Below are 13,068 nucleotides of genomic sequence, written 5' to 3'. Positions count from 1 at the left end.
ATTTAGCGATAAGTTTCAAACGAGAGTTATCGCTACAAAATCCAATGCTAGGTTTATAGCAAACTGTTACCACAATTTGCATATTTATCATGTCGAGTTTGGGAATCGGAAAATACCCATTTCTATGCCCAACTTAGCAGAAAATGAAGTATGACTTTGGTATTTTCGAGAAAGGATACTTCAAGAGGTCGGTTTTTCCTTAATGTACGCGCAAAAAGACAATGTGCGCTTCAGAAGTAGCTGATATTTCAAAGTAGTGCCAAATAGAATAGTCATCCATTTGAATAGAGAGATCTTACTATTATAAATTGATTACAAATACATCGACATGTCGTGACCTAAATTTTAAAAATAAAGTATTAAAAAATTTTATAAAATTTACATATTACGTATGCACAAAATATATTTGTTAAATTCGAGAGATTTTCGATGAATATATATATTCTTTTAGTAACATTTGTTCATTTACAGGTCTTATGTTTAAATAATGTGAATAAAATGTTTTATTATTATATATTATATATGTATATACAGTTTTTATAATTTAAATATATATATATATATATATATATAATATATATCAATATGGAAGAAATTTTAATGTAAATAATTGAATTATTGCTAAATTAAACCTTATTTGTATAAAAACTGTATATAAATATATCAATAATATTACGCGATGAGTTCAAGTTGAATATGTGAAAAAATATAAAGCTTTAAAAAAATTATACCTAGATGTTCGTCTATTTCGTAAATAAGAATAGCTTTATTGCAGATTTGTTTCAATAATGTTTCGTTGTAATTTTACGTCTCAATTGTTCCCAACTACTGCCTTTATTTTACTTCAAAATGGAGCAAAATAATACAGTTCACCCCAGGATTATTAATAAACATCTGCACTCATAATAGAAAAGATATTCTATTATGACTCTTCTCACTATACTGTAAGAGTAGCCGAGGCGGGTAATACCGCTGGTAAATGAAAGACGGAGGTGTAGACAAGAGAAAGCTTACACTAATGTTTTCGTCGTTTGAGTTTTCTGCAACTCGTTATTGATTTAACGCAAGTGAAAGAAACCCAAGATTTCATATATTGTCATTGTTTTCACACTGCAAAAGCATTTATTTAAAAATAAATTATTCCATGTACCCAAAGTGCAAATAATATAAGATTGTAATTATAATTAAAATTATAAAAGTCGCTTTTAGTTAATAAGATTAATTTAATCTACTTAATTTATTTTATAAGTATACATGTACGTACATAACTTTTGAAAATGCTATTAGTTTGTCAATGTCAATCCATAAATATTTTGAGATTTATTTTATCCAAAAATAATATTTTTTCGGATTAAGTAATAAACGTGTATTCGATTTTCATTGTTCTAATATCTAAGAAAATTACTTGTGATTCGAAGTGTTCTGGGGAAATATTTTTTCTTCAATTACGAGATTATCGAGGCAATCCTTTAGCTAAGGCTATAGTTTGTGGCTGTGATATTTTTAGATCTTAACGTGATAATGTTCAAGGTCGGTTTCCCCATGATCAATGCAACTACTAAGCTTAAATTATATTAAATGTAACCAATATATAATAGTAACAAAGAATAATAGCAAAGTATAACTGAGATAATATTTGCTTAAAATATTTGTTATGAAAAAGACACTCGTAAAATATAAGACTGTTTAATAAATTAAATTGTCACAAATTTACTATGTAAACTAGTATATCTTTGGTTCCTATTTCGGGAAATGACCAACATACATGCGAACAATGAAAAAACCTTCTATACAAAAATGTCTACAAGAATGTATAATACGCTGCCTTTGCGTGGCCCGATAAATTGATTTATTACATGTAGCATGTAAATGTTAATATAGCTAAAGATGTGGACATATCAATTTCAATGTATATGTATATAATAATGGATATACATTCTATAACCAGTGTATACTAAGCTTTTTGAGCTTTTTAATTTTGTTGTCGTTTGGAATGGTACATAAAAGAATAGTATTTTTTAATTATTAGTGCATATGCGTGCAAAAAATATGAATTTATTTTTAATTAAAAAAATATGTGTAAAGCAAATAATTTTTTTTTAAATTATCAATTATGTTTATATTTTCCTGCATAATCGTAAAATATCTTGTGAATAATAATACTTTTTAAATTTATCAATCTATTGATGGGACAACGATGTGTCAGACAACAATTAAATTAATGATTTAAAAAATGTATAATAGCCATGAGGCGTGTATGTTATATAGTATTTAAAAATGGAACGTATTGTTCGTGTCCAAGCGGTATTATGGAATATTTTTGCGACTATTTAAATACATAATCCCCTCGGTGGTAAAATGAAGTGGTCTCAAAGAAAAAGAATATTTTGAATAATTTACGTATGCTTTGATCCACTGGTCTCAATCCCCGACTAAATACTACAAACAACACTGCATTATGAAACATTTATGCATTTGTGGTCAATTATATGTCGATGATAGATAAACAACCCAAAATAATACCATAAAGTAATACTCGGAATTATAGTTAATAATATTTGTGACAAAGAGAAAGATTCAATTTTTCGATATAATTACCATATAAATATTTCATTTAATATTTCTTTAATTTTATTATTCACATTATACATTTAACGATAATAATATTTTTGTGTATAATATGATAATATATCCATGATGATAATCTATCGCGAAATGTCATATACATATAGAATATAACTTAGAAAAATTGATTTAATCTTTGCAATAGCTATTTTCTTAACTTTTCCAAATGTATCCCAATTAAACGATTATTGTAGTGATAAATATATAATTTATCCGCGTGTATAATTTAATCCATAATATAAAAAATTTATATAATAGGAAGATTATAATTCTTATAGACACAGCCATAATGTATATTACTCCCAACGATCCCATCATCTCTAGAGTCAAGAATTCTCTATGCGAGATCAAAATAAGCTGAAACAAGATCGTAATCAAAGGCAGGCGTGGAAAACGCGGAAACTTAAGCGCAGCCGAATAAAGTGGCCCCGCAGCGGGTAGTTGGCAAGAGGCCGTGCGGGTGGATGGCGCAGAGAGGGAGCGAGAAAGAGAGAGAGAGAGAGAGAGAGAGAGAGTGGGACGAGGGTGAATATAGAAAGGAGGGTTGGTAACCGCCTCTGTAAGGTACCTACGTGGCATTGAGCGCCGCGGATGGTGGTAGGCGCGGGCTGGCGCGCCAACTAAAATTGAATCTGCGAACGAAACTTCGGTAACCTCGTCAGGAAACCGAAGCTAAAGCCATCCATCGCCCGCGCTTTCGTTGCCGGCCCCGTTTGCCGTCGGCACAATCATCGCCGACTTCCGTTTTATCTGAAAGAATTGTTCCGTCTCTTGTTGCCTATTTGTTTGACACTTCTTTCCCGATTCGAGCGCACTGCCGACATATTCTCGAATGTTCATCGGAAATATCTAGCTACGTGTACTTACTTATGTCTCGTTAAATTAGTTTAAGCCTGGTCTACAATAGAATCGTAATTTGTAAGTCGTAAGAAATTGATCATTTACAGTTGATTATTTTTGAAATAATTTTATATTTCAAAATTGTAGACCAGGCCTTAGAATGCCGAAAAAAGTGATGATTCAATTGATACGAGTCAATTAACAGATTGTCACGGCAACAAAATTCGATAATCTTAACATTGGATCAGAAGAAAAATTTTTCAAATGAGTTTGAAATATTTAGAATTTCAATAACTGTGTCAATATATGCTATTCATATATTTTAACATAGTTTCGAAAACTAGCTTTGTTATTTTTTATATGAAGGATTCGATTTTTTGTGTTAAATAGAAACAAAACAGTATTAGATATTATAAATGTTTATTTTTTTAGTCTTTTTTTAACGTCAATACGTTTATTTAACTAAAAAAGCGCGGATAAATTTAAAAACCTGATAATGCGTAACAAATACCGCATTATAAAGTTCACACAACGCAGATTTTTGTTACTTCAAAAATATTTTTCCGCAAACATTTGTGACATGATCATCTCTTTCTGAAATAATATTTTACGATGCAAATCGACGATAAGAAAACCTGAATCTTTGCGCAATTCAATTTATGGACTAGGTCGTTCGCGAATTGCGTTTAAACGAATTTCACGTACTAATGGCCGCCTCCTTGCTATTACAGTATATCGAGCAGACAAACAACTTTACGAGCACTTACCCTTTAGGTGTTAGGGATCTATATGTGGAAGTGTGCATCCACCAGTTTCCAGAGGGTTCAGAAAAATCATTGTCCTAGAAAAGCCTTCCGATACGGAGCAAGAGGGAAACTGACGTTGTCGTGCATATCGAATAATGACATATAATTTACATCAATATTTTCATCAATTTCTTCGATTATCTTATATACGTGTGCGTGTATGTGTGAGTGTGAACATGTGTGCGTGTTTGTGTGATTATTATTATAATATATATTATTTTCTACGTAATAGAGTATAATTATCACATATATACTTATTTATGTACGATAAATATATAGTAGAGATAAATAATATAATATTACATCATTATAAATTATAAAATAATATTGTGTAAATGCGAAAGTATGTATAAATGTAAAATTTTGTATTAAAAGAGATTATAAAAAGATTAAGAGTTTAACAAGGCTCTGTAATATAAATATAAATTTAAAGTGTAAGACAGGCAATAAGAGCCAATTTTAAATATTGGCCGTGACCAAGTAAAATTTGATGCCTTGTGCACAGGTATTTAATTCTAACGGAAAAAATTTTAGTTTCGTTGGGATAACGCACTGTCATCCGCGATTTGGCTCTTATTGCCTGTCTTACACTTTAAATTTATATTTATAGAAAGATGTAATTATATTCTTTAGTAATACCTATTTTTAAACTATTATAATATACATGCAAAACAAAAAATTTTCATGTGTTTTTGATTAAAATGACGTATTTATCAAATTTATTATAAAAATAAAGACACGATTAAATGTATCTGTAATTTGCATTTACATAATCAAAGAGCACTAGTTACTTTGCTAACAGGAGTTTACGATGAGAAACCATTGACACGTCGACCATTAACATTACGTTGCACCATGTGACTCGCGGCATGCCGAGGTACAATGTAGTACCACCTGACGCAAAACCCATCATTTATAACGTAGTTTTCAGATTGCCTAGATTAATCGTTCTAAAATTATGTCAAAAGTTTCATTTGCAAGCCATATATTAGAATAATATATTCTGATATCATTTCACACGTGGTATTATTACATATCATATGACATAGATAATTTTGAAAAAGAAGAAATTTTATCGATTTTTATGTCGATTTTGATAAGTATACCGAATTAATCAAAACTGAAATATTATATATTAAAATGATTACAAAAGGTTATAAGTGACTTACTTTTTATAGAGAATGTACTTTCATTATACTTTAAACATCGTCTGCATAACAAAAAAAGGGTTTCCTTTTCAGCAATTGTTAACTTGAACAAAGCATTTTTTGTTTCCTTTTGTAGAAATAAGTTATGGGTCTAAAATACTATTTATCCGAAAGGGACCCTAATTTAATTGTGAAATTAGTCTATTCAATCGTTTCTTTTTAAGTTTCCTCGATACTCAATGCAATTGTATTACCGATTGTAAATAATGAACGGCCTTGCAGCACAGTTAAGGGAAATTATTACAAGAGATTTACAATATATTTGTGTTATAAGTGACTTTCTATAAAGTAGTAGACTTTATAGAAAATATACTTTCATTTTACCTTAAACATTGTCTGCATAACAAAAAAAGGGTTTCCTTTTCAGCAATTGTTAACTTGAACAAAGCATTTTTTCCTTTTGTAGAAATAAGTTATTGGTCTAAAATACTATTTGTCCGAAAGGGACTCTAATTTAATTAGGAAATTCAATCGTTTCTCTTCAAGTCTCCTCGGTATTCAATGCAATTTTATTGCCAGTTGTAAATAATGAACGGCCTTGCAGCCCAGTTCAGGTATGAAACGCATCATTTATAAGTCACCATCTAAGTACAATTGGAATTTGCATTTCATAAAGGAACTACGACAATGAAGGAGAAATTGGTAATGGTGAAGGTAGAGAGGCAGGTATATTCGTGAAGCGAACGGATCCTTGGAATCCGCTTTTGGTTGTTTCGTTCGCTGACAATTAGCAGCGATTGATCTTCTTAGAGAGAACGGGCAACGAAATTCGCATTCGCCGCACGGGAGGGAAATGTCGTAATGTCTGCTGGTCTTCGATAAATTCAATGCGTCCGACCCTTTCCCCCGACGTTAGCCCCACGCTATACGCATACTATGCGGAGCAAAGTATACGAGGGTTGATGCGCGGCGTGCGCCGCGCGGACTCGCGCGTCCTTATTACGCTCCCACGACACGTACGTTCGTGATGTAACGGTAACTACTGCTAGTACGTGCTAAGTGTGCGCGGCTAGGGATTGCCCTATTGGCAGCTGTACGTATTCCGCGTTCTTAGGATTACGTACACGTATGCAAACATAGCCGCGTGCGGAAACGTGTACCGCTGGCTATCGCGTCGATATAATACGTTATCGCGACTTTCCGCGTCGAAGGGTCGAGAGAGAGAAAAGGGAGCGCGCGCAAATCGGGGCCGATCGTTTCCGCTCGCGTGGTCGACCCCTGCTCGGCCAAGGGGTTTTTACTTGAGTGGAGAAAAATTCTGGAGCTTGAGCGTCATTTGAGTAACGTTCACGGCTCTCTGGAGCGGCGCCAAGGCTTTCCCTCTGGATTTCGACGCGCCCGGTTTTAATAGCAATTATGCATTTTTAATCGGCGGATAATCGCGGGACTTGAATGCTCGTGACGCGGTTATTACCGGCAGATGTTGTCGCAACGTCCTAGGACAATTCCTATATTCCTAGGCTATATTCCTAGGACAAATTAACGGAGGAGGCGCGCAAGCGCGCGTCCAGGAAGAAATTTACTTCTTTAAATGCTGAAATCAATCACGAAGTTGTTGTAAAATAGTTTGGATCGTTAACTGATAGATTGCAACGCGCATTTGAATTTCAATGCGGGAGACAGGCGACCGTGCTGGAGATCTTGTTCCTCCAGCCACCCTCCAATCCCTTGTTCCCACCGCGAGAGAAGTTAGCACTTCTTTTATGAGCGTTGAAATTGAAGCGCGAAATGGTCGTAGTTTTCGAGGAAAAGTGTGTCATGGCAATTATGTATCGAAGAGTTGTTAAATTTGTAGATTGTATTCCAGTAGTGAGAAAAAAATACGTTCAGGCAACTAAAATTATGCATATCTATTTGCGTCAAGGGATATTATTCTATTGTATTTGTGTTGTGCGTAAAATTTGCACACAATTATATACAGCTACAACAAAAGCTTCCTGAATTTGAAAAATTACCGTATTATGCATTTTATATAATACTTTCTTGATAGTTTCGGTAAACATGTTTTGATCATTACCGTTTCGATTGCACGTTTATTGCAACGATTATATAACAGGATTTATGATTAAAAAAATCGAATTTTAGTTACTTCACGCAATTTTCTCAACTTTTTCTCACTTTTTATAGTCGTTAAATTTTATTACAGACGATAAACTTTTTTTTTACATAATGCAGATGTAATTATGATTTTATGATATTATTTTTCTTCTTCTTTTTTTTAATATTAAGGATTCTAGCAATTATAAAAATATTTTTGTAAATATTGAATTTCTTAGAATAGAAATAGTCTAAGAGAAAGTCTTAGAAATATATCTCCATTCAAGTAGCGTGTTTGAAAACTTATAAAGTGCACGACAGCTGGAATTCAGCTGTTGGATGCGTCCTATTTATGTTATTGTTAAAACAGCTTTCGACTAACAATCCAAAAGAACCATAAATTTGTACGTTAAAACATTACCTGATTTGTTAACGGGTGTTGCTGTGTGAGTGAGAGTAGCTGCTGCTGTCAGTTTAGGTGGTTCAATTTTTTGCGGCACGCTGTGAGCAGGTATCGGCCCCGGATTTGTCATAGTGGTCATTGTTGGCATCATCAGGGTCGACATGGCCAGCATTTTTACGTTGTAAAATTTGTCTCGCCGTGGTGAAAGTTGCGAAGGACGCAGATTTATCACTTGACCCTCCCGAAAGGAATTATTTGTAGTAAAAGATGACGACTGAGACGATGACACTACGCGATCGTCGATCTCTATTAATATCTTATAAATTTGAACGGATTCTTGGAGAATTGAGGGGAAGACAATCAGCGGCGTGTGTGATTTCACGCGGAGTATAAATGGACCGTAAATGAATCTGCACCGTAAAATTGCAGCGAACGATTGATTGAAGGAACGACTGCAATTATGATATTAAATCGAGCACTCGTGTCAGTGTTCCACAAATACGGCACTATTCGATTTATCGATAACTGCAATTTCGCACTGCGAAACGTTCGTAATCGTTTGTCCACGATGAAAGACAATGTTGCTCATCGCATGTTACATTTCACGCGTCGTCACGTAGATTGCCGCGATTCTTCTTTCCCGCGTCATTACTTTCACGTTGTCGTATTACCCCGTTGATCTCGAATTTTAGTGGCGGTCAACATTTGTCGCTATCTCGTCCACAACTTTTTCACTCGATTCTCGAACGACAGAATCGCAAATAAACAGTAAGACGTTCACGAAACGACTGTGTTCGCAAAATCTATAAAAACTACACGAAATTTTACTACTTTCTCGAACCCAGTGCTCCTCTTCAACATCGGAGCGCGCACAGTTTTCAAAACGATCACTCTTAATCAAGTTCGACGATTTTCCTATCTCTTCATTTGCGCACTCCTCCGTCTTCACTAATGATATTTTTTTCCTTTGCGTCGTTTACTCGTCGTCCTGGTTCTTCACGTCGCTTGTGCACTACCGTTTCACCACGGAAGAGGCGTTGAAGCGTGCTAACACACGCGGTTACTGCGTGCGGAGGCGTCGGTGCGTGCGAAGTGCAGCGGCGCGCGTCGCGATGCCAAATACTGCGTGCTCCGAAACTGCGAGAACGGAGCGTCACCGACGAACGAAAATTTCTATGTAGGACACGGATAAATATTTGTCGCACCGTTTATTAAAATGACGTCGCCGGGATTGTACATGAGTATAATCGAGAGACGGCGATATCGGTGGTTGCAACGACGGCGACGTCGTTTCTCTATGCTCTCAACACGCTGCGCGCGTTACGTCACGTCCGGCCGAGCGTAGAGTCGGAACTCGTCTGGCGGGGAGAGCGCGAAGGGATGCCTGCCTGCCTTTGCCTGCCTGCCAGCCTGCCAGCCCTGGACGCCCGCCGTCGCGACGCCCAGAGGCGCCGGCGTTCCCGAGCGTTTGCGGAATCGCACGAGCTAAGACGCGAGCTAGCAGTCGCTCGCTCGCCGCCGCACCGAAAGGACTGTTCGATGCGGGAGCCAATGCAGCACTTTACGATGATGCGTTTCGAATGATCGACCATATATATCTTTTGCGTTTAATTGTGTAATAACGAATGGTATGCTTTTAACATGTTATAAGTTAAATGTCGATTAATCTGTGGGTCGCTAAAAATGCATTTTTCGATAAATTTGTTTTTTTTTTTAAAGCAATGTATATTGAGTTTTTTCATCCCTTGTATATATCAATAGTTTTTTTCTCTTTTAAATTAATATCAAACAGATTTCTTTTAATATATTGACAAAACAAAGTTATTGAAATAGTTGGAATATGAAATTTTTTAAAATATGAATAATATTCCAGATTTCTTTATCCTATTTATTTGACTTTTATAAGCATTTCCACATATTTTAAATTTTGATTTTACTGAACAAATAATAATTTAATAATAATTATGTATTTCTATTTATATTGTTTTATATTAATAAAGAGAAAGAGATTTTAATTAAAAAGATATTGATCGATGAGATATTTAAATTTATCTCTAGATTTTGTATATTTTTGCAATAATGTAATAATATTTTTAAAAAGTTAACTAAATTTACTTACTTTATTTTTCCATAAAAATATTATTTTATAGTTTATAAATATTATAAAAATTTTTCTATATAAAACTGTTTTAGTATTATTACTATTGTAGACACATTAATATGAATTATAAAAATTATATGTATTGTAAAAGTGATAAAGATATTTTTAAATATTTGCTATATTTATTCTTATATTATATGCATTGTGTGCATTCTCAATGCTCATGGATTTTTTGCCATCAATACTTTTCATAACTCTGATTATTATGTATAATAATTTATGAATCATTTATAAATATTAAGCCATCATTTTTTTATAAGAAAAAATATATATGTGTGTGTGTGTTTGCGTGTGAATGTGTGTGTGTCTACGTGTGTGTATTTTATAGATATTTTTGTAATATTGATAAAAAAAAATTTGTAATGCTTCTAAATATTAATTTTTTTTTAATATACTTATGTATATACATGTATGTTTTATGTGTGCATTCTTATAAAAATCTAAAAAATAATATATATTTCATCACTTACAAAATATTTATACTTATATCAATATAAATTATAAATAATAATTGGTATAGTTATATAACAAGTTGTTAGGAATTTTTACATTACATTTTAATGATTTATGATATCATAATTTTTATCTAAAAATAATTTATAAATATATACAACACATGTATGTAGATGATATCGCTTTAATATAATATAAAATGCTATAAATAATAAACAGGTACTTTAAATATATTTTAATATATTTAAAATATAGATTTAGAGAAAATATAGATTTTGTATTTTCGTAAAATGTAATTTATAATATTTAATATTGTTGAATATAAAAATTTCTTTGTCATAATTTTTTTATTTTAATGCATGTAAATTATTTTGGTTTTGCTTATTAAATAAAAAATAAAGAATATTAGAAATTTGAATTGATGTATCCACCTAAAGTTTGAATTAATAATTCTTGTTTTTTTTTTAAATTAACTAGTTTTTTAGAATTGTATATGTAAAACAATATTTTAATATATTTGTTAAATGAAATAAAATAACTAGTTAAAATTACGTATGCAAATAAAATTGCAAGTAGTTGTGTGCGTACAATGAATGTAATCGCGTATTTTTACAAAAAGAAAAAATATTATATAACAATCTCAAAAAGATTATTTTTTATTAGATATTTATCAAATATTTAATAAATATGTTTTTAATAATTATCTCAACTTATATTATACAATTCTTATAATTATATAGTTATTTAATGCAAACATTTTCTATAATTATTTCAGTTATTCAAAATGTATTTTAATTGTTATAAATGCATAAATAATAAAACTAGTTTAATATGTAACATCATAAAAATTTATATATTGCTTTAGACAAAATTGATCTACAATTTGTTTTATTTATATTTGTTTTTAAAAAATAGAAAATAGTAAAATTAATAGGAATAGTTGTATTAAAACTGTAGCATTCAGTTTTTATAGAGTTTCCGATATTTCAACAAATTTGAAAATAAAACTCATCTTTTTAGTGGAACTATGTCAACTTTCGATATCTATTAAGTTCGAAATAGAACAATGCAGTGTCTGACTCAATGTAACTCGTTACTACTGATCCATTAAGTGGCGCCACTCGCTGGTAGCAGATCGAACTAGGGTGATTGCGATGCTAAGCTTCGACCGAATACCGAAAGGATTCCCTCACTGTTTTCGGTAACATTGATGCAGGGCAAGGACAGGAGTTGGGTTTATCTTATCAAACCCTTTTTGACTGAAATGAGAAAAGGGATGGATTTTACGTGGACCCGCATTTCTTCTGAACATAATTTTGTTTGCCTAACGTTAACATTGATATTACGATTCAGAATCACAAAATAAGAGTATAAAAATTTATAATGATAGCATTTCAAATATCTTTTTACATAATTTTATCAACGTACTATTATATGATACACGTTTTAATAATTTAACGTTTTAATAATTCAAAATTATAAATTTAATGCCAATATTTTTTAATGTAAATATTTTTTAAAGTCATTTATGTAAAAAAAATTATTATTGATTGAAGCAATTGTTATTTCTGGTCAGTGATAATTAAACAATATTTATTAAGGTAGTAGATATTAAACTGACTACACTGGCTGTCTATTAGATTTGTTAAACTATATTTATTGACGTTTCGACCATACGGGCTGTGGTCCTTTTCAAAATTACAATAGAAGCATTCTAGAAATTAATGTACATGCAATCAGAATCAACATTTAAATTGAAAACGTGAAATGTAACAAATGAGACTTACAATGAGTTACTGCATATCGTTATTGACATTTAAAAGTACGCTCCGGTGAGACTTAACTTAAGATCGGATGGTAAATTAACTGCGTTTCACTTGTGTCATCTTGCCACGACTGAACACACTGTACTAACGAATAAACACGCCGAAAATTATGTCAAAGTTAAAAGTTAACAATATTTACATTCTCGCTAAATTGTGATGTACCATATGGCAAATTACTAAAATAAAATATAAAAAATAAAAATAAAAAATAAAATATAGAAAGTATACCTTAACGTAATTTTTACCATCTCCAAAAAACTGAACTGTTTAATAAAATCGGGGAAAGATAATTTAGATATTAATAAGCAAACCGGCGTAGTCTATTGTATTAATTGTAACAATTGTGATTCTAATTATGTAGGGCAGACAAAAAGACATCTTAGTACTAGGATTAACGAACACCGACGTAATATTAAAAATTCAGCGAGCAATTTTTCTGTTGTTAGTGAGCACAGAATTAATCAAGGACATGAATTTGATTGGTCGAATCCTTTAATTCTGCATAAAGAAAACAATAGAAGAAAAAGAGAAATAGCCGAAATGTACTTTATCAAGAAATTGAATTCCACTATCAATTTACAGAAAGACACTGAAAGCTTTAGTACGATATATGACAGTTTGTTTAGAAATTGAAGTAAAAAATTTTTAACATACATTGTTGGGAGCTATTATTAGTAGTTTATTATTGGTATGTTAAGGCAGGATGACA

General features: G+C 32.0%; 1 protein-coding gene across 7 annotated transcripts in view; it reads right to left on the bottom strand.

The window, feature by feature from the left end:
- The window catches only part of LOC114941244 (cytotoxic granule associated RNA binding protein TIA1), a 482,662-nt gene that overhangs the window by 189,465 nt on the left and 280,129 nt on the right, over window positions 1–13,068 (bottom strand). The window contains exon 1 of one of the 7 annotated variants that reach the window (XM_085484977.1): window positions 7,938–9,299. The exons of the other annotated variants lie outside the window; for them this stretch is intronic. Coding sequence (XP_085341103.1) covers window positions 7,938–8,091 — 154 coding nt within the window. The 5' untranslated portion in view covers window positions 8,092–9,299. Of the gene's footprint in view, window positions 1–7,937; window positions 9,300–13,068 lie in introns of those variants that run through there. 7 annotated transcript variants of the gene reach the window in all.

Source organism: Nylanderia fulva, unplaced genomic scaffold (genome assembly GCF_048542155.1).
Source record: "Nylanderia fulva isolate GAGA-0341 unplaced genomic scaffold, ASM4854215v1 Scaffold33, whole genome shotgun sequence".
Classification (NCBI taxonomy): Eukaryota; Metazoa; Arthropoda; class Insecta; order Hymenoptera; family Formicidae; genus Nylanderia; species Nylanderia fulva.
Note: the sequence above shows the minus strand (reverse complement) of the source record. Positions and strands in the feature narration are given on the sequence as shown.